Genomic DNA, 22,015 nt, shown 5'->3' with positions numbered 1-22,015 from the left:
CTGAGGGAATGTTGCACTGTCAGAGGGTCAGTACTGAGGGAGTGCTGCACTGTCAGAGGGTCAGTACTGAGGGAGTGCCGCACTGTCAGAGGGTCAGTACTGAGGGAGTGCCGCCCTGTCAGAGGGTCAGTACTGAGGGAGTGCTGCACTGTCAGAGGGTCAGTACTGAGGGAGTGCCGCACTGTCAGAGGGTCAGTACTGAGGGAGTGCTGCACTGTCAGAGGGTCAGTACTGAGGGAGTACTGCACTTTCAGAGGGTCAGTACTGAGGGAGTGCTGCACTGTCAGAGGGTCAGTACTGAGGGAGTGCTGCACTGTCAGAGGGTCAGTACTGAGGGAGTGCTGCACTGTCAGAGGGTCAGTACTGAGGGAGTGCTGCACTGTCAGAGGGTTAGTACTGTGGGAGTGCCGCACTGTCAGAGGGTCAGTACTGAGGGAGTACTGCACTGTCAGAGGGTCAGTACTGAGGGAGTGCTGCACTTTCAGAAGGTCAGTACTGAGGGAGTGCTGCACTGTCAGAGGGCCAGTACTGAGGGAGTGCTGCACTGTCAGAGGGCCAGTACTGAGGGAGTGCTGCATTGTCAGAGGGTCAGTAGTGAGGGAGTGCCGCACTGTCAGAGGGTCAGTACTGATGGAGTGCTGCACTGTCAGAGGGTCAGCACTGAGGGAGTGCCGCACTGTCAGAGGGTCAGTACTGTGGGAGTGCCGCACTGTCAGAGGGTCAGTACTGAGGGAGTACCGCACTGTCAGAGGGTCAGTACTGAGGGAGTGCTGCACTGCCAGAGGGTCAGTACTGAGGGAGTGCTGCACTGTCAGAGGGTCAGTACTGAGGGAGTGCTGCATTGTCAGAGGGTCAGTAGTGAGGGAGTGCCGCACTGTCAGAGGGTCAGTACTGATGGAGTGCTGCACTGTCAGAGGGTCAGTACTGAGGGAGTGCCGCACTGTCAGAGGGTCAGTACTGAGGGAGTGCTGCATTGTCAGAGGGTCAGTAGTGAGGGAGTGCCGCACTGTCAGAGGGTCAGTACTGATGGAGTGCTGCACTGTCAGAGGGTCAGTACTGAGGGAGTGCCGCACTGTCAGAGGGCCAGTACTGTGGGAGTGCCGCACTGTCAGAGGGTCAGTACTGAGGGAGTACCGCACTGTCAGAGGGTCAGTACTGAGGGAGTGCTGCACTGTCAGAGGGTCAGTACTGAGGGAGTGCTGCACTGTCAGAGGGTCCGTCCTGAGGGAGTGCTGCACTGTTAGAGGGTCAGCACTGATGGAGTGCCGCACTGTCAGAGGGTCAGTACTGTGGGAGTGCCGCACTGTCAGAGGGTCAGTACTGAGGGAGTACCGCACTGTCAGAGGGTCAGTACTGAGGGAGTGCTGCACTGTCAGAGGGTCAGTGCTGAGGGAGCACTGCACTGTCAGAGGGTCAGTACTGAGGGAGTGCCGCACTGTCAGAGGGTCAGTACTGAGGGAGGGCTGCACTGTCAGAGGGTCAGTACTGAGGGAGTGCTGCACTGTCAGAGGGTCAGTACTGAGGGAGTGCTGCACTCTCAGAGGGTCAGTACTGAGGGAGTGCTGCACTGTCAGAGGGTCAGTACTGAGGGAGTGCTGCACTGTCAGAGGGTCAGTACTGTGGGAGTGCTGCACTGTCAGCGGGTCAGTACTGAGGGAGTGCCGCACTGTCAGAGGGTCAGTACTGAGGGAGTGCTGCACTGTCAGAGGGTCAGTACTGAGGGAGTGCTGCACTGTCAGAGGGTCAGTACTGAGGGAGTGCCGCACTGTCAGAGGGTCAGTACTGAGGGAGTGCCGCACTGTCAGAGGGTCAGTACTGAGGGAGCGCTGCACTGTCAGATGGTCAGTACTGAGGGAGTGCTGCACTGTCAGAGGGTCAGTACTGAGGGTGGTCTGCACTATATTTGGTGCTGTCTGATGTTAAACCACTGCTTCATAAGGTGGCACGGTAGCGCAGTGGGTTAGCCCTGCTGCCTCACGGCACTGAGGTCCCTGGTTCTATCGCGGCTCTGGGTCACTGTCCGTGTGGAGTTTGCACATTCTCCCCGTGGCTGCGTGGGTTTCACCTTCACAACCCAAAGATGTGCAGGGTAGGTGGATTGGCCACGCTAAATTGCCCCTTAATTGGAAAGAAAGGAATTCAGGACTCTAAATTTTAAGAAAAATGTGACTGGATTTTCGGAGAAACTCCGTGGCTGCTGGAGAATCCCGAGTTCCCGAACAAATCAGGGCTGGCGCTGCTTCCGCGATTCTCCGCCTCCTCCAAAGCGGCGTACTCGACGGCCTCAGGACATCGCCTGAGGCCTGCCCCCCCCCCAATGCTCCGCCCCCAACCGGCAGTGCTCCCGATGGCATCGGTCACGTGCCGTCTCATCAGGAACGCGGCGTGGCGGCTGCGGACTCAGTCCAGTGCCACCACAGTCGGGGGAGGGCTGATCCGCGGGCAGGGGGGGACTTCATCAGGGGCTGGGGGCAGTGTGTGTGGGGGGTGGTCCGGGCGAGCCAGCCGAAGGGGGCACCGCGAGGGGCCAGACATGTAGCTCCCCTGACCGCTCCCCCTTGTTAGCCGTGAATCTCTGAGGTGTGAGTCGGGCAAATCAGATGCCGAGGGAGCCAGGAATGTTGAGATTCTCTCGGGGGCTCATTTTTGGCAAAAGTGATGATGGATGTGAGTCGTGATCTCACCAACGGTCGCAAAACTCCCCGTCAAAACGTGCCCAAAACCAGACTTTAACTTTGCTCCGTTGAATCGCACCCTACGTGTTGAACAAGAGGACTGACTTAAAACCCAAACTCAGCAGCCTTGTTTCATTGTCCAGTGAAGCCGTTTGCTGCCTAGAAGACTTTTTACCCTCAATACATCCTTCCGTTGACAGGTTGCTCTGTCGCCTCACCTGAGCACCCATTACTCATCATTTCAGCCGCACACTGAGCATTGGAAAACATTCCAACCATGGGGGGAATGTGCCACAGCTCAAACCTCTCCTCCACTTCCAAAATCCCATCATCTCACTCCCTGGAGTCAATTTCATTTGCATTCCACACATGACAATATTCCAGCCTCGGGCTCCTGAAAAGGACATTAACGGGTTAGTCTCGAACAGATGGCGATCCCAGATGTGGAATAGAGTTTTACAAGATGGGAAATCAATCAATTTGACACAATTGATGTGACTTTCAAATCAGTCAGATTAGAACAGGCTCTGCTTTCTCACTCACTGCACCCAAGTCCCCTCCCTCCATTCAATCATCGGCAAAACATTATTGTTTCTAGTTTTATTGAGATTTCGAAACTTAGCAAGGTGAATCATGTTAGCATTTGTTGAATACTGCCCATTACAAGCACAAAGGGCAAATACAGCACAGGTTATGGACAGAGTAAAGCTCCCTCGACACTGTCCCCATCAAACACTCCCAGGACAGGTACAGCACGGGGTTAGATACAGAGTAAAGCTCCCTCTGCACTGTCCCCATCAAACATTCCCAGGACAGGTACAGCACGGGGTTAGATACAGAGTAAAGCTCCCTCTACACTGTCCCCATCAAACACTCCCAGGACAGGTACAGCACAGGGTTAGATACAGAGTAAAGCTCCCTCTACACTGTCTCCATCAAACATTCCCAGGACAGGTACAGCTCGGGGTTAGATACAGAGTAAAGCTCCCTCTACACTGTCTCCATCAAACATTCCCAGGACAGGTACAGCACAGGGTTAGATACAGAGTAAAGCTGCCTCTACACTGTCCCCATCAAACACTCCCAGGACAGGTACAGCACGGGGTTAGATACAGAGTAAAGCTCCCTCTACACTGTCCCCAGCAAACACTCCCAGGACAGGTACAGCACAGGGTTAGATACAGAGTAAAGCTCTGTAAGACAGCACGGTAGCACAAATGGTTAGCACTGTGGCTTCACAGCGCCAGGGTCCCAGGTTCGATTCCCCGCTGGGTCACTGTCTGTGCGGAGTCTGCACGTTCTCCCCGTGTCTGCGTGGGTTTCCTCCGGGTGCTCCGGTTTCCTCCCACAGTCCAAAAATGTGCACATTAGGTGGATTGGCCACGCTAAATTGTCCCTTAGTGACCAAAAAAAACGTTAGACGGGGTTATTGGGTTACGGGGATAGTGAGGAAGTGAGGGCTTAAGTGGGCCGGTGCAGACTCGATGGGCCGAATGGCCTCCTTCTGCACTGTATGTTCTATGTCTATGTCTCTACACTGTCCCCATCAAACACTCCCAGGACAGGTACAGCACGGGGTTAGATACAGAGTAAAGCTCCCTCTACACTGTCCCCATCAAACACTCCCAGGACAGGTACAGCACGGGGTTAGATACAGAGTAAAGCTCCCTCTACACTGTCCCCATCAAACACTCCCAGGACAGGAACAGCACGGGGTTAGAGACAGAGTAAAGCTCTATCTACACTGTCCCCATCAAACATTCCCAGGACAGGTACAGCAGAGGGTTAGATACAGAGTAAAGCTCCCTCTACACTGTCCCCATCAAACACTCCCAGGACAGGTACAGCACAGGGTTAGATACAGAGTAAAGCTCCCTCTACACTGTCCCCATCAAACACTCCCAGGACAGGTACAGCACGGGGTTAGATACAGAGTAAAGCTCCCTCTACACTGTCCCCATCAAACACTCCCAGGACAGGTACAGCACGGGGTTAGATACAGAGTAAAGCTACCTCTACACTGTCCTCATCAAACACTCCCAGGACAGGTACAGCACGGGGTTAGATACAGAGTAAAGCTCCCTCTACACTGTCCCCATCAAACACTCCCAGGACAGGTACAGCACGGGGTTAGATACAGAGTAAAGCTCCCTCTACACTGTCCCCATCAAACATTCCCAGGACAGGTACAGCACGGATGAGGTCTTGCATCAAGAATTCAGGGACCTATGCGGTCGACTAAAATGCCAGACCTTTCGGGTTGCAATCTCTGGATTACTCCCAGTGAGACACGCTAGCGAGTACAGAAATAAGAGAATAGCGCAGATGAATGCGTGGCTTAAGGGTTAATGCAGGAGGGAGGGTTACAGATTCGAAGATCACTAGGACGGTTTCTGGGGAAGGTGAGGCTGGAACAAGCGGGACGGTCTACATCTGAGCCAGAGCTGGAATAACCTCCTTGCTTTGATAAAGGGTCATCTGGACTCGAAACGTTAGCTTGTTTCTCTCCCTCCAGATGCTGCCAGACCTGCTGAGATTTTCCAGCATTTTCTCTTTTGGGTTCAGATTCCAGCACCCGCAGTAATTTGCTTTTATCCCTGCTGGCGGGTTTGTCAGTGCTGTTGGGAGGTGTTTAAACTAGTTTGGCAGGGGGAGGGGACGCAGACTGTTAGCAGAATCGGGATACAGTGTACCACAAAAAAGCAACCAAGTTAGAGGGAAGAAGACAAGTCTGGATTGCCTCTATTTTAATGCCAGGAATATTACAGGAAAAACAGATGAGTTAAGGGCGAGCATTGACACGTGGAATTGTGATACAGTAGCCATTACAGAGACGTGTGTGAGGGAGGGGCAGGACTGGCAGCTCAACATCCCGGGTTATCGAATCTTCAGACAAGACAGAGGAGAGGGTAGAAGAGGAGGAGGCATTGCACTATTAGTTATGGAGTTGATTCCTGCAGTAAGGAGAGATGATGGGTGGGATTTTCCCGTCGCCGATGGCAAAATTGGGTTCGGCGACTGGCCGGAGAATCCAAGTTGGCGACAGAATCGGGTGCGGCAGCGTTGCCTGAGGCCCGGCCCCCGATGCTCCGTCCCCGGCTGGCCGAGGTTCCGGCGGTGTGTGTCTCTCATGGTCTCACCCATCGGGTACTTGGCGTGGCGGCTGCGGATTCAGTCCAGCACTGCCACAGTTGGGGGAGGGCCGATCGTGGGCAGGAGGGGGACATTATTCGGGGCTGGGGGGGACTGTGGTGGGGTGGTCTGGGGCACTTGAGACGGCCGAAGAGGGGGACTATTTCGCGAGCCGGGTCCAAGAACGGCCTCTGCCATGAAGCACGGCCAAGCCGCTGCAGGCCACCGCCGTGAGCATGCGTGGCCACGGACCAGGCCATTCTCCGGGGTGTATCGGCAGCTCGAGCCGGTGCTGTACACTGCCGTCCTGCGAGCACCCAGCAAAACGGGGAATCAGTGGCTGTTTTTTGCCAGTTTTCCTGGCGTAAAACGCTGCCGTTCCCACACCGGCGTGGGGAAATAGCCCCAGAATCAGAGAATCCAGCACAATATCTTAGAGGGGGGGGGGGGACATCAAATGAAGCTTTGTGGTAGAGTTTAGGATTAAAAAAGGGACAACTACGTTGCTCAGTGCTTATTATAGACCCCCAGATAGTCAGCGGGAAATTGAGGAGCAAATATGTGCGCAATTCGCAGAGGGGCGTAAAAATAATAATAGGGTAACTATATTCGGTGATTTCAACTTTCCTGACATTAATTGGGATAGTCACTGTGTTAAGGGCCTAGATTGAGTGGAGTTCTTAAAAAGTATACAGGAGAACCTTTTAGCTTAATATGTAGAGGATCCAACAAGGGATGGTGCAGGGCTGGACCTAATTCTGGGCAATAAAGCCGGACAGGTAGTTGATGTGTTGGTGTGGGAGCATTTTGGTGATAGCGATCGCAACATGGTACATTTTATGGACAAAGAAATGGACAAGTTGCAAAAAAAGTTTGTGGATTGGGGGAGAGTGGATTTTCACAAAATAAGGCCAAGGTAGACTGGAATGAGTTACCTGTGGGGAAACCCACAGAAGAGCAGAGGGGGGGGGGCGTTGAAAAAGGAAATGGGGAGGGTACAGACGCAACATGTTCCCTCGAGGATGATAGGAAGGAGTAACAAGCCTAGAGAACCATGGGTGACCAGAGACATTCAGGAAACGATGAGAAGGAAAAGAGGCTTTTTAGCAAGTACAGCAGGAGCAAATCAATGAGACATTAGTGAAGTACAGAAAGTACTGGATGGAGCGTAAGAAAGAAATTAGGAAAGCAAAGAGAGGATATTGAGAACGCTCTGGCTGGTAAAAGTAGGGAAAATACCAATATATTCTCTATGTATATCAATGGGAAGAGGATAACTAGGGAAAGAGCAGTGGCCAAGGGGGAAATCTGTGGATGAAGCCAGAGGGAATTGGTAGGGTGTGAACGAATACTCCACATCTGCCTTCACCCAAGAGAATCAGGAGCAGATATAAAACCAAAAGAGAAAATGCTGGAAAATCTCAGCAGGTCCGGCAGCATCTGTAGGGAGAGAAAAGAGCGAACGTTTCGAGTCCAGTTGACCCTTTGCAAAAGCTCCTGGACTCGAAACGTTAGCTCTTTTCTCTCCCTACAGATGCTGCCAGACCTGCTGAGATTTTCCAGCATTTTCCATTTGGTTTCAGATTCCAGCATCCGCAGTAATTTGCTTTTATTAGGTAGATATGGAACTCAGGGAGAGAGATTGTCATAGGGAGGGACAAGGTATTGGAGGTTTTGGCTGGCTTAAAAGTGGATAAATCTCCAAGTCCGGATGAATTAGAACATAGAACATTACAGCGCAGTACAGGCCCTTCGGCCCTCGATGTTGCGCTGACCTGTGAAACCACTCTAAAGCCCATCTACGCTATTCCCTTTTCATCCATATGTTTATCCAATGACCATTTAAATGCCCTTAATGTTGGCGAGTCCACTACTGTTGCAGGCAGGGCATTCCACGCCCTTACTACTCTCTGAGTAAAGAACCTACCTCTGACATCTGTCCTGTATCTATCTCCCCTCAATTTAAAGCTATGTCCCCTCGTGCTGGACATCACCATCCGAGGAAAAAGGCTCTCACTGTCCACTCTATCTAATCCTCTGATCATCCTGTATGCCTCAATTAAGTCACCTCTTAACCCAGGCAACATTCTGGTAAATCTCCTCTGCACCCTTTCCAATGCTTCCACATCCTTCCTATAATGCGGCGACCAGAACTGCACATAATACTCCAAATGCGGCCGCACCAGAGTTTTGTACAACTGCAACATGACCTCATGGCTCCAAAACTCAATCCCTCTACCAATAAAAGCTAACACACTGTACGCCTTCTTAACAACCCTATCAACCTGGGTGGCAACTTTCAGGGATCTATTTACGTGGACACCGAGATCTCTCTGCTCATCCACACTACCAAGAATTTTATCATTAGCCCAGTACTCTGCCTTTCTGTTACTCCTTCCAAAATGAATCACCTCACACTTTTTTGCATTAAACTCCATTTGCCACCTGTCAGCCCAGTTCTGCAGCTTATCTATGTCCCTCTGTAACTTGTAACATCCATCTGCACTGTCCACAACTCCACCGACTTTAGTGTCATCTGCAAATTTACTCACCCATCCTTCTACGCCCTCCTCCAGGTCATTTATAAAAATGACAAACAGCAGTTGTCCCAAAACAGATCCTTGTGGTACACCACTAGTAACTGAACTCCAGGCTGAACATTTCCCATCAACCACCATCCTTTGTCTTCTTCCAGCTAGCCAATTTCTGATCCAAACTGCTAAATCACCCTGAATCCCATGCCTCCGTATTTTCTGCAATAGCCTACCGTGGGGAACCTTATCAAACGCTTTACTGAAATCCACATACACCACATCAACAGCTTTACCCTCATCCACCTGTTTGGTCACCTTCTCAAAGAACTCAATAAGGTTTGTGAGGCACGACCTACCCTTCACAAAACCGTGTTGACTATCTCTAATCAAATTATTCCTTTCTAGATGATTATAAATCCTATCTCTTATAAACCTTTCTAAGACTTTGCCCACAACAGAAGTAAGGCTCACTGGTCTATCGTTACCGGGGTTGTCTCTACTCCCCTTCTTGAACAAGGGGACAACATTTGCTATCCTCCAGTCTTCCGGCACTGTTCCTGTAGACAATGACGACATAAATATCAAACCCAAAGGCTCAGCAATCTCTTCCCTAGCTTCCCAGAGAATCCTAGGATAAATCCCATCCGGCCCAGGGGACTTATCAATTTTTACACTTTCCAGAATCGCTAACACCCTCCTTATGTACCTCAAGCCCTTCTAGTCTCGTAGCCTGAATCTCAGTATTCTCCTCAACAACATTGTCTTTTTCCTGTGTGAATACTGACGAAAAATATTCATTTCGCAGCTCTCCTATCTCCTCGGACTCCACGCACAACTTCCCACTACTGTCCTTGACTGGCCCTACTCTTACCCTCGTCATTCTTTTATTCCTGACATATCTATAGAAAGGGTTATCCTTGACCCTACCTGCCAAAGCCTTCTCATGTCCCCTCCTGGCTCTTCTTAACTCTCTCTTTAGGTCCCAGGATGTACCCCAGGATGCTATGGGAGGTGAGGGAGGAGATTGCAGGGGCTTTTTTACTTCCTCTCTGGCCAGAGGGGAAGTGACACAGGACTGGAGAACAGCTAATGTGGTCCTACTATTTAAGAAAGGTGGCAGAGATAAGCCAGTGAATTACAGAGCAGTAATTCTCACATCAGTGGTAGGGAAACTAATGGGGAAGATTCTGAAGGAGAGAATCTATCTCCACTTGGAGAGACAAGGTTTGATCAGGAATAGTTAGCATGGCTTTGTCAGAGGGAGGTCTTACCTAACATTGAATTTTTTGTGCAAGTGTGTAGATGAGGGTGGTGCAGTCGATGTAGTTTACATGGATTTCAGGAAAGCATTTGACAAGGTCCCACATGGGAGACTTATAAAGAAGGCAAATGCATATTGGGATACGGGGGAACTCGAGGTGGATTCAAAATTGGTTCAGCTGCAGGAGACAAAGGGTGATGACATCACGGCTGCTTCAGTGACTGGAAGCCAGTGTCCAGTGGGGTACCACAGGGATCTGTGCTGGGCCCTCTATTGTTTGTCATTTATATAAATGACATAGATGACTATGTGGGGGGTAGAATCAGTAAGTTTGTGGATGACACAAAGATTGGCCGGGTGATTTACAGTGAGGCTGAGTGTCCTGGGTTACAGGGAGATATATCCAGATGGTCAAATAGGCAGAAAAGTGGCAGACGGAATTTAACCCTGAAAAGTGTGAGGTGATCCACTTTGGAAGGAGTAATGTGACAAGGAAATATTCAATGAGTGATCTGACACTGGGAAGTTCCGAGGAACAACGTGACCTTGGTGTGTTTGTCCATAGATCTCTGAAGGCAGAAGGGCAGGTTAATAGGGGGGGCGAAAAAGGCATATGGGACACTCGCTTTTATCAATCGGGGCATAGATTACAGAAGCAGGGAGGTCATGTTGGAGTTGTGTAGAATATTGGTAAGGCCACAGCTGGAGCACTGGGTGCAATTCTGGTCTCCTCACTATAGGAAGGATGTGATTGGACTGGAGGGGGTGCAGAGGAGATTCACCAGGATGTTGCTGGGATGGAGCAATTAAATTATGAAGAGAGGTTGAATAGGCGTGGGTTGTTTTCACTGGAGCAGAGGAGACTGAGGGGAGACCTGATCGAGGTGGACAAGATTATGAGGGGCAAGGACAGGGTGGATAGGGAGCAGCTGTTCCCCTTAGCTGAAGGCTCAGTTACGAGGGGGACACAAGTTCAAAGTGAGGGGCAGGAGGTTTGGGAGGGATTTGAGGAAAAACAATTTTGCCCAGAAAGTGGTGACGGTCAGGAACACACTGCCTGGGAGGGTGGGGATGGTCAGGAACACACTGCCTGGGAGGGTGGTGAGGGTCAGGAACACACTGCCTGGGAGGGTGGTGATGGTCAGGAACACACTGCCTGGAAGGGTGGTGAGGGTCTGGAACACACAGCCTGGGAGGGTGGTGACGGTCAGGAACACACTGCCTGGGAGGGTGGTGACGGTCAGGAACACACTGCCTGGGAGGGTGGTGACGGTCAGGAACACACTGCCTGGGAGGGTAGTGACGGTCAGGAACACACTGCCTGGGAGGGTGGTGACGGTCTGGAACACACTGCCTGGGAGGGTGGTGACGGTCAGGAACACACTGCCTGGGAGGGTGGTGATGGTCAGGAACACACTGCCTGGGAGGGTAGTGACGGTCAGGAACACACTGCCTGGGAGGGTAGTGACGGTGTGGGACGCACTGCCTGGGAGGGTGGGAGAGGCGTCACATCCTTTAAAAAGTATCCGGATGGGTACTTGGCTCGGCATAACATTCGAGGCTATGGACATGTGCTGGCAAATGGGATCAGGTGGACAGGTCGGTGCAGACTTGATGGGCCGAAGGGCGTGTTCTGCACTGTAGTATTCTGTGTGAATTAAGCAGGTGCTGTGAGGAGCAATTTCTAGACCCACAAATTCTCCAAGGAACTTCTGGCTTTGCCTTCACACAGTTGCTGTTACCGTCCCCTTGGAGATTTGCTGGGATCCTGACAGACAACGAATGAAATGAAAATGGCTTATTGTCATGAGTAGGCTTCAAATGAAGTTACTGTGAAAAGGCCCTAGTCGCCACATTCCGGCGCCTGTTTGGGGAGGCTGGTACGGGAATTGAACCGTGCTGCTGGCCTGCCTTGGTCTGGTTAAAGGGAATTTAAAAAAAAAAAAAAATTTTTATTGAAAAATTTTGAATTTATACAACAACATCAAACCATACTAAAATACCAACGATAACAGTAATAACAACAATCATGAATCTTCGCCCCTCCTCAATGAACAACCCAACATATTAACAACAACTTAAGTTAACACACTGTTAAGTTACATAACCGTAACGAAAAAAATAATAAGGAACCCCCCCCCCCCCCCCCCCCCCCCCGGGTTGCTGCTGCTATTGGCCAAGATACCTATCTCTGAGCCAGGAAGTCCAGAAAAGGCTGCCACCGTTTATAGAACCCTTGTACTGATCCTCTCAGGGCAAATTTAACCTTTTCCAACTTTATAAATCCCGCCATGTCACTGATCCAGGTCTCCACACTTGGGGGCTTCGCATCCTTCCACTGCAACAAGATCCTCCGCCGGGCTACTAGGGATGCAAAGGCCAGAACACCGGCCTCTTTCGCCTCCTGCACTCCCGGCTCCACCGCAACTCCAAAAATCGCGAGTCCCCACCCTGGTTTGACCCTGGATCCAACTGCCCTCGACACCGTCCCCGCCACCCCCTTCCAGAATTCTTCCAGTGCCGGGCATGCCCAGAACATATGGGAATGATTCGCTGGACTCCCCGAACATCTGGTGCACCTGTCCTCACCCCCAAAGAACCTACTCATCCTAGTCCCGGACATGTGGGCCCGGTGCAGCACCTTAAATTGGATGAGATGGTTAAAGGGAATTAACTGTGCGTAGTGAAGTTAGTCTATTGACCAGTCCAGTGGTTGGGTTTGTGCCAATGCAGGTATGGATCATGTTGGCCGATGAGAGTATACAGACTGGTTGCCCACATTCAGCCTGGTCCTGGGAGCACACAGTTACATTTTCCTGTTTTACAGGTTGTGCCAGAGGGGGGGGGGTTGGTCACTGAAAAACTGTTCCTTACCCAGTAATTCCTCCACTGACTCAATGAGCCAAGACTCAATGCCACTTCGCAATCCCCAACGTTGCCCCTATATCCCCTCCCCTTTCAGTGACCTCGGGCACCCCCAATCTCCCCATTCCATCCCCCACCTGACCCCAACCTTCACCCACCATCCCACGAGTCTGGTGTTGTGGGAGAAAGTCAAGCCCTTGAGTCTCTGTGACAACCTTGTCACTTTCAGTGGATTAACTGCTCCAGGGCTGTGACGAATCCAGGAAAACCTTCCAACTGGAGACTCCACACAGCATCTTTCTGGCACTGTCCAGGCAAATGATTTCACACTCCTGCACCTGCCAACTCACCCATTTAATGCACTTCAGACTGAATTGTAAACTCAACTCCCAAGTGTTTCACCCACTTTATCATCAGTCTCAATCTACCTTCATTAGAAATCATTCTGTGTGACTGCCACTGTTTTAGATGGTGGTTGGGGGGGGGGGGGGGGGGGGGAACCACAAATCAGGCCCCAGCCTAATCCCACTTTCCAGCATTTGGCCTGTACCCCTGTAGGTTGCAAATCCAGACACCTTCTCAAAGAGTTGAGGGTTTCTGCCTCCGTCACCCTTTCAGACAGTTGCTATATTTATCTGGTTATAAATACAGTGGTCAATATGATCGCCTTCCTTAACCCTGATTATGTTTTGCTCTGGAGTCGCCAGGTATCACTCGATACCGCCACAATGTTCAAACCCAAGTACTGATCAAAGAACCAATACACCAGTTAGTTAGTTCAAAGTCAATACTATTTATTTACACACAGTAATACCTACTCATGCACAAAATACCACAAACTAAACTATCTCTAACACTAACGCCTATACTTCGCTTCGGGTGCCCACTCAGTCAGAGGGACAATGGCCGCTGTTTGGATCTGAGGCTGTTGGGTGCGAAGGTGTAACAGGAGAACAGCTAAGGTCGTCCGTCTGATGGCGAGTGTTGACCTTGGACTTACTGCTTCTGGTGCAGCTGGTGGGCGGGACTCTCCGCTTCGAGAGCCGAGTCCAAGAGAGCGATTCTCTCTCGGGGGCTTCTTCTTATATCCAAAGGGGGCTTCGCACGCTTTTGGGCCGGCCTTGGACTTGGCCCCGATTAATTGGGCCGCATCTTGATCACTCGTATTGATCTTGACCAATAAAGGGGTGGGTGCCCTGATGGCTGGGCGTGTCCAAGGTGGCCGTTAGCCTGGCTTTGTTTATGCTTTCGGTTTGGGGAACTGGCTCCGGGGTGGCTGGAGCTAGATCGTTGCTTGAATATCTTTCCTTTGTTCCCGGAGATGGGCCATCAATATGTTAATTGACCGACAGTTTCAGTCTCGCCTGGGAGTTCCTTTCTTCAATATGCATCCAGGCTCTGTGCCTGCCGGCTTTCCTAACATTGTCCATAGATCCCTGCAGTTTATTGCGATCATCCATTTTGTATTCTGCAAGCGGCCATCCCAGATGGCTACAGTCCAGACACCTAAACCCTCTGGGTGAAAACCTGGGCGGATTTCTCTGATAATGGGGGGATGTCCCCACGCCCGCGAGAAAACGGGCGCAAGTCGCTCTGGATGTTCCTGGAGAAAGTCCAGAGTGATTCTCTGTTTTGCAGGGGGCTGGCAGGGCCCCGGAGCGCTCCACGCAGCTCCGACTGCCGATACGGGGTCCTGCACTTCCGGCCGGGGGTCTGCGGCGGGCTGTGGCGGCGGCCCCGCGCAACATGGTGGACCCACATCGCGGACCGGCCCTGACAATATAGGCCCCCCCCCACCCCAGATCGCGCGCGCCCGCCCATCGGTGGCTCCCGATCACGAGCCTGGCCATCCTGGAGGCCCCCCCCCCCCGTGACGGATCCTCCTGCCCCCCCCCAGGGTGGCCGCGGGCTGTGTCCGCAGTCGCCACTCCCGAGTGCCCGCTGGGTGGAACCACGCCGGCGGGAACCCAGCCAGTTGCTGGCGGAGAATTGTTGGCCCCTGACCGCTGTGCGTCGACCGCACGGACACGGCTAGCGGCGAGAGCGGCGTCGGACCCACTCGCGGGTCTGCCGCTCATTCTGTGCCCCCGTGCCGAGCACGATTGCAGCACAGAGGCCCGGAGAGGCCCGGAGAGGCCCGGAGAATCCCGGAGAATCCCGGAGAGGCCCGGAGAATCCCGGAGAGGCCCGGAGAATCCCGGAGAGGCCCGGAGAGGCCCGGAGAGACCCGGAGAATCCCGGAGAGGCCCGGAGAGGCCCGGAGAGACCCGGAGAGGCCCGGAGAATCCCGGAGAATCCCGGAGAGGCCCGGAGAGACCCGGAGAATCCTGGAGAGGCCCGGAGAGACCCGGAGAATCCCGGAGGGGCCCAGAGAATCCCGGAGAGGCCCGGAGAGGCCCGGAGAGACCCGGAGAGGCCTGGAGAGGCCCGGAGAGACCCGGAGAATCCCGGAGAGGCCCGGAGAGGCCCGGAGAATCCCGGAGAGGCCCGGAGAGGCCCGGAGAGACCCGGAGAGACCCGGAGAATCCCGGAGAGGCCCAGAGAATCCCGGAGAGGCCCGGAGAGGCCCGGAGAGACCCGGAGAATCCTGGAGAGGCCCGGAGAGGCCCGGAGAGGCCCGGAGAGACCCGGAGAATCCCGGAGAGGCCCGGAGAGACCCGGAGAATCCCGGAGAGGCCCAGAGAATCCCGGAGAGGCCCGGAGAGGCCCGGAGAGACCCAGAGAGGCCCGTAGAGTCCCGGAGAGGCCCGGAGAATCCCGGAGAGGCCCAGAGAATCCCAGAGCGGCCCGGAGAGGCCCGGAGAATCCCGGAGAATCCCGGAGAGGACCGGAGAGACCCGGAGAATCCCGGAGAGGCCCGGAGAGACCCAGAGAATCCCGGAGAGGCCCAGAGAATCCCATAGAGGCCCGGAGAATCCCGGAGAGGCCCGGAGAGGCCCGGAGAATCCCGGAGAGGCCCAGAGAATCCCGGAGAATCCCAGAGAATCCCGGAGAGGCCCGGAGAATCCCGGTTCTTATTCCTCATCCCCGCCCATTTACTCTTTCTACCAATCACTTTAAATCAATGCCCTCTCGTCACTGACCTCTCTGCTGAGGTAAGTATACCTTCCCCATTCACTCTTTCCCTCACAACGCTGCACATCTCAATCACACCCCCTCTCAGCCTCCGCTGTTCTGAGGAGAATTACCCAGTCTTTCCAATCCTGTCCCCATAACAAAGTCCTGACAACATGCTGGTCAATCTGCTCTGGAACCTGCCCAAAGCAATGACATCCTTTCTGGAATGGGGTGGCCGGAGCAGTGCTCAAGCTGTGACCAATCAAATGTTTTATACAGTTCCACTTTTATATAGTTACAGAACGACCTCCCTGCCCTTCAGCACAATCTAAACGACAGAGTCCCGTGTCGAGCAGTCGCTGGGCTGACAGCATCGAACTGGACTCATAGATACATGGACACGTAGAAGGTAGGAGCAGGAGGAGGCCTTTTGGCCCTTCGAGCCTGCTCCGCCATTCATCACCATCATGGCTAATCATCCAACTCAATAGCCTAATCCTGCTTTCTCCCCATAGCCTTTATCCCATTCTCCCCAAGTGCTATATCCAGCCGCCTCGTGAATATATTCTGTTGCAGCCGGGGCCCAGCGGGAAACGCCCCACCCAGGCCGCACTTACTCCCGTTTCCTGCCTGAGGAACTCCACTCGCCAGAACTCCTCAGTCAGGAGGAGATCCGGAACACCATTCTGAAATGGCGCCCCGACCTCTGAACTCCTCCAACTGGTTCTGTCCCGATTGGTTGTTTGTTTGTGGGGGCCGGTACTGAATACCTCTCGCCTCAGGTCTCCGAAGAGAATTAGCTACTCACTCAATTCTGTAGGTTATCCAAAGACTCATCCGACCCACAATGGACGGGACGCAGATGGCAGCAGCTTGTGAGATCCCAGTCGATCATCAATGGGCCTCACTGCAAACAGCCTTCCAGTCACAGAAACACACCTCAATAATTACCCTGTGTTTCCTGTCACTCCTTCATTTTCCGGTTTGCCTTTGAGAGAGGGATAGAGATGAGGAAGGATTGAGAGAGAGAGAGTGACAGAGAGGGAGGGAAAGAGGGCCAAGTGATTCCAGAGAAGGTGACATTTTTTTCCACCTGTTTATTGTTTAGAACCACTCTCCCCCTTTTCTCTCTCCGCCATTCTCTCCGATCTCCACCCCTCTCATTCTCCATCCCCACTATTTATTTCTATACCATCTCCCTCTCTGTTCTCCCTCTCTCTCGCCACTGTGCGACCATGTACGCTGTACATGCTATGTGTGCGCTCGGCCAGGCGTTCCCCGTTTAGGCTCCTTATTCACCACGAATCGTGTTGAATAGCCGTGCGATTTTCGGCATGGTGAGTGCCGGGAAACACTCGGCTAAACGCGCTCGCTCGGGGACTTTGTTCCCCCTTTGGCAAGACCTTCCCCATAGTCTCTGCTGATCACAGAGAATCAGCGTGGATTTTTAGAGGCTGCAAAGTTTTTGTAGAGGTGACTGAAGTAGTGGGTGGGGGAATCTCTATGGATGTTATTTATATGGGTTTCCAGCAGCTATTTGATAAAGTCCCTCCGAAATCTGGAGCTCGTGAAATCAAAGGCTAATTATTGACCTTGTTGGAAAATAGGTTGAGTAACTGGGATAATGGAGAGACATTCCTATTGGCTGAGAGTGACCAATGGTGAGCCACAAGGATCTGCGTTGGGGCCTCAACTTTTTAGTCTTTGTATGAATGACTTAGATGATGGTTGGAAAGGCAAATGTCTATATTTACTGATGATGAGTTTAAGAGCCGTGAGGTTATGCTGCAACTATACATGACCCTGGTGAGACCACATTTGGAGTATTGTGTGCTGTTCTGGTCACCTCACTATAGGAAGGATGTGGAAGCATTGGAAAGGGTGCAAAGGAGATTTACCAGGATGCTGCCTGGTTTGGAGGGTAGGTCTTATGAGGAAAGGTTGAGGGAGGTAGGGCTTTTCTCTTTGGAGCGGAGGAGGATGAGAGGTGACTTAATAGAGGTTTATAAGATGATGAGGGGGGTAGATAGAGTGGACGTTCAGAGACTATTTCCTCGGGTGGATGTAGCTGTTACAAGGGGGCATAACTATAAGTTTCAGGGTGGGAGATATAGGAGGGATGTCCGAGGTAAGTTCTTTACTCAGAGAGTGGTTAGGGTGTGGAATGGACTGCCCACTGTGATAGGAACTTCCAAGCGGTTATTGGATAGGCACATGGAGCACACCAGAATGACGGGGGTGGGATAGCTTGATCTTGGTTTTAGACAAAGCTCGGCAAAACATCGAGGGCCGAAGGGCCTGTTCTGTGCTGTACTGTTCTATGTTCTATGTACAGATAGGTGCAGTGTAAGCAGTGTAAATGGGGAGAGGGGTTACTGAGTGACAGTGTGAGGGAGCTGGGTTAACATCAATAGAGATACAGTCAGTAACACAGGGTGCTGGGGGAGAGGGGTTACTGAGTGACAGTGTGAGGGAGCTGGATTAACATCAGTAGAGATACAGTCAGTAACACAGGGTGTTGGGGGAGAGGGGTTACTGAGTGACAGTGTGAGGGAGCTGGATTAACATCAGTAGAGATACAGTCAGTAACACAGGGTGTTGGGGGAGAGGGGTTACTGAGTGACAGTGTGAGGGAGCTGGATTAACATCAGTAGAGATACAGTCAGTAACACAGGGTGTTGGGGGAGAGGGGTTACTGAGTGACAGTGTGAGGGAGCTGGGTTAACATCAGTAGAGATACAGTCAGTAACACAGGGTGTTGGGGGAGAGGGGTTACTGAGTGACAGTGTGAGGGAGCTGGATTAACATCAGTAGGGATACAGTCAGTAACACAGGGTGCTGGGGGAGAGGGGTTACTGAGTGACAGTGTGAGGGAGCTGGATTAACATCAGTAGGGATACAGTCAGTAACACAGGGTGCTGGGGGAGAGGGGTTACTGAGTGACAGTGTGAGGGAGCTGGATTAACATCAATAGACATCAGTAGAGATACAGTCAGTAACACAAAGGGCAAGTGTATATTCATCAGGATTTCTTAGGATGAGAAACTTTATCTGAAAATAGACTTGCGATTCTGGGATTAATCCCATGGTAGTAGAGGGGATGTAATAAAGATTTTTTAAAGGATTTTAAAAGAGTAAAAGACAGTTTATCTAAATGGAGAAGCCATTGACAACCGATTGTCAATCTGAATTGTTGGAGAGGGACGAACAAGTTAAGAGTTTCGAGAGTGAGGTTGATACAAAGACTATTTCATTTTAACGGGAAAAGTGGATGAATATTTGGTTCCAAAAAGGATCCAGAACGAGAGAGAGTAGAGTGGTTGGATTAGTTTTGGTTGATGTGACAAATGGTTAATTTCTGTGCTCCAACACTTTTTGGTTTGATGGTTGCAGACTAGAGGGAGAAGAGGGGAACTGAGAGTGAGGAGGGAATGAGTGAGGTTTGGAGAGGCAGGAAGATGGAGTTGGGATTCAGCTCTGCAATGATCTAAATACATTTTGGTACAGATTCAAGAGCCTGAATGGCTCACATTTAGGAGCCATCTTGTTTATTGTAGGTGACCAGTCACGTACGTGTCATTGTGCCTCTCCCTCGTCAACTCTCTGAATCTCGCTGCCTTTTTTCCTGCAGTACCGAGCAGCTTTGCTCAGGAACTCCCATCTCTGCCTCATGGATGTACAGAAGGGAGCTGTTACCCAGCAACCGGGAACCTCCTGATTGGGCGAGCCCACAATCTGACTGCCACCTCTACCTGCGGGGCGGAGAAACCGAGTGATTATTGCATTGTCAGCCACCTCCAGGTGAGTGTGAGAGAGAATGGAGAGTTTCCCAAAAGCTCGGGCCCCTGGGACTGGGCTGGAGTTCCTACAGATTGGAAATATCATTGCCGGGACTTAGCTGTGAGCAAACGGCCGGGGATGAAAATCAGGAGACGGTTTTGTTTCAAAACAATTGTATGTTTCTTTGAACAATCTTGTTGATGAAAGATGGACAAAGTGGTGTGTGATTGGCTGGGAAGGTGACATGGAGAAACCTCCAGAGATACACCCTGCCACAGTTGTCAACCTTACTCCCGTTTGGGGAACAAAATATTAATCAACAACCGCCTATTTCTGTACTTTTGTTACCAGTTATGAAATGTTGGGGTGGAGGTGTGGGCTTAAGTGGGCTCTTTCAATGGGCCGAATGGCCTCCTTCAACACTGTAGGGATTCTATGATTCTATGAAGTAGGAACAGGAGGATGCCATTCGGCCCCTCGAGCCTGCTCCACCATGCAATAGATTCATTTTTTCCAATTAAGGGGCAATTTAGCGTGGCCAATCCACCTACCCTGCACATCTTTGGGTTGTGGGGGTGAAACCCACGCAGACACGGGGAGAATGTGCAAACTCCACACGGACAGTGACCCAGAGCCGGGATTGAACCTGGGACCTCGGCGCCGTGAGGCCGCAGTGCTAACCACTGTGCCACCGTGCTGCCCTTTCAATAGGATCATGGCTAATCATATATTCCTCACGTCCACTTTCCTGCCCTTTCCCCGTAACCCTCGATTCTCTGATCTATCTCAGCCTTAAATATCCACGAGGACTCTGCCCTCACAGCTCTCTGTGACACGGAGTTCCAGTTAATCACAGCTCTCTGTGACACGGAGTTCCAGTTAATCACAGCTCTCTGTGAGAAGGAGTTCCAGTGAATCACAGCTCTCTGTGACACGGAGTTCCAGTGAATCACAGCTCTCTGTGACACGGAGTTCCAGTGAATCACAGCTCTCTGTGACACGGAGTTCCAGTGAATCACAGCTCTCTGTGACACGGAGTTCCAGTGAATCACAGCTCTCTGTGACACGGAGTTCCAGTGAATCACAGCTCTCTGTGACACGGAGTTCCAGTGAATCACAGCTCTCTGTGACACGGAGTTCCAGTGAATCACAGCTCTCTGTGAGGAGTTCCAGTGAATCACAGCTCTCTGTGACACGGAGTTCCAGTGAATCACAGCTCTCTGTGAGAAGGAGTTCCAGTGAATCACAGCTCTCTGTGAGAAGGAGTTCCAGTGAATCACAGCTCTCTGTGAGAAGGAGTTCCAGTGAATCACAGCTCTCTGTGAGAAGGAGTTCCAGTGAATCACAGCTCTCTGTGACACGGAGTTCCAGTGAATCACAGCTCTCTGTGAGAAGGAGTTCCAGTGAATCACAGCTCTCTGTGAGAAGGAGTTCCAGTGAATCACAGCTCTCTGTGAGGAGTTCCAGTGAATCACAGCTCTCTGTGACACGGAGTTCCAGTGAATCACAGCTCTCTGTGACACGGAGTTCCAGTGAATCACAGCTCTCTGTGACACGGAGTTCCAGTGAATCACAGCTCTCTGTGACACGGAGTTCCAGTGAATCACAGCTCTCTGTGAGGAGTTCCAGTGAATCACAGCTCTCTGTGACATGGAGTTCCAGTGAATCACAGCTCTCTGTGACACGGAGTTCCAGTGAATCACAGCTCTCTGTGAGGAGTTCCAGTGAATCACAGCTCTCTGTGAGAAGGAGTTCCAGTGAATCACAGCTCTCTGTGACACGGAGTTCCAGTGAATCACAGCTCTCTGTGAGGAGGAGTTCCAGTGAATCACAGCTCTCTGTGAGAAGGAGTTCCAGTGAATCACAGCTCTCTGTGACACGGAGTTCCAGTGAATCACGGCTCTCTGTGACACGGAGTTCCAGTGAATCACAGCTCTCTGTGAGAAGGAGTTCCAGTGAATCACAGCTCTCTGTGACACGGAGTTCCAGTGAATCACAGCTCTCTGTGAGGAGTTCCAGTGAATCACAGCTCTCTGTGAGAAGGAGTTCCAGTGAATCACAGCTCTCTGTGACACGGAGTTCCAGTGAATCACAGCTCTCTGTGACACGGAGTTCCAGTGAATCACAGCTCTCTGTGAGAAGGGGTTCCAGTGAATCACAGCTCTCTGTGACACGGAGTTCCAGTGAATCACAGCTCTCTGTGAGAAGGAGTTCCAGTGAATCACAGCTCTCTGTGAGAAGGGGTTCCAGTGAATCACAGCTCTCTGTGAGGAGTTCCAGTGAATCACAGCTCTCTGTGACACGGAGTTCCAGTGAATCACAGCTCTCTGTGAGAAGGAGTTCCAGTGAATCACAGCTCTCTGTGAGAAGAAATTCCTCCTCATCTCAGTCTCCATTGGCCCCCCCCTTTATTCTGAGACTCTGCCCTCTGCTCCTAGACTCTCCCACTGAGGGGAAACATCCTCTCAGCATTGACCCTGTCAGCCCCTCAAGAATCCTGTCTGTTTCAATGAGATCATCTCTCTTTCTTCTAAATTCCAATGAGTAGATCCCAACCTGTTTAACCTTTACTCAAAGACAATCCGTCCACACCGGGATCATCCTGGTGAACCTCCTCTGAACGGCCTCCAATTAAATAATATCTTTCCTTTAATAAAGGACCAAAACTGCTCCCAGTGCTCCAGATGTGGTCTCACCTGTACCTTGTACAG

General features: G+C 51.7%; 2 protein-coding genes across 2 annotated transcripts in view; one reads left to right on the top strand and one right to left on the bottom strand.

Annotated features, from left to right (window-relative positions):
• The window catches only part of lamb2l (laminin, beta 2-like), a 268,095-nt gene that overhangs the window by 14,077 nt on the left and 232,003 nt on the right, over window positions 1-22,015 (top strand). The window contains exon 4 of the mRNA XM_038812008.1: window positions 19,156-19,325. Coding sequence (XP_038667936.1) covers window positions 19,156-19,325 — 170 coding nt within the window. The remainder of the gene's footprint in view (window positions 1-19,155; window positions 19,326-22,015) is intronic.
• aldh1l1 (aldehyde dehydrogenase 1 family, member L1) overlaps window positions 1-22,015 on the bottom strand; it is a 280,087-nt gene that overhangs the window by 153,703 nt on the left and 104,369 nt on the right. The gene's annotated exons all lie outside the window — the stretch shown is intronic.

The sequence above is a fragment of the Scyliorhinus canicula genome, chromosome 11 (genome assembly GCF_902713615.1).
Source record: "Scyliorhinus canicula chromosome 11, sScyCan1.1, whole genome shotgun sequence".
Classification (NCBI taxonomy): Eukaryota; Metazoa; Chordata; class Chondrichthyes; order Carcharhiniformes; family Scyliorhinidae; genus Scyliorhinus; species Scyliorhinus canicula.
This window is presented reverse-complemented; position numbering and strand designations above follow the sequence as displayed.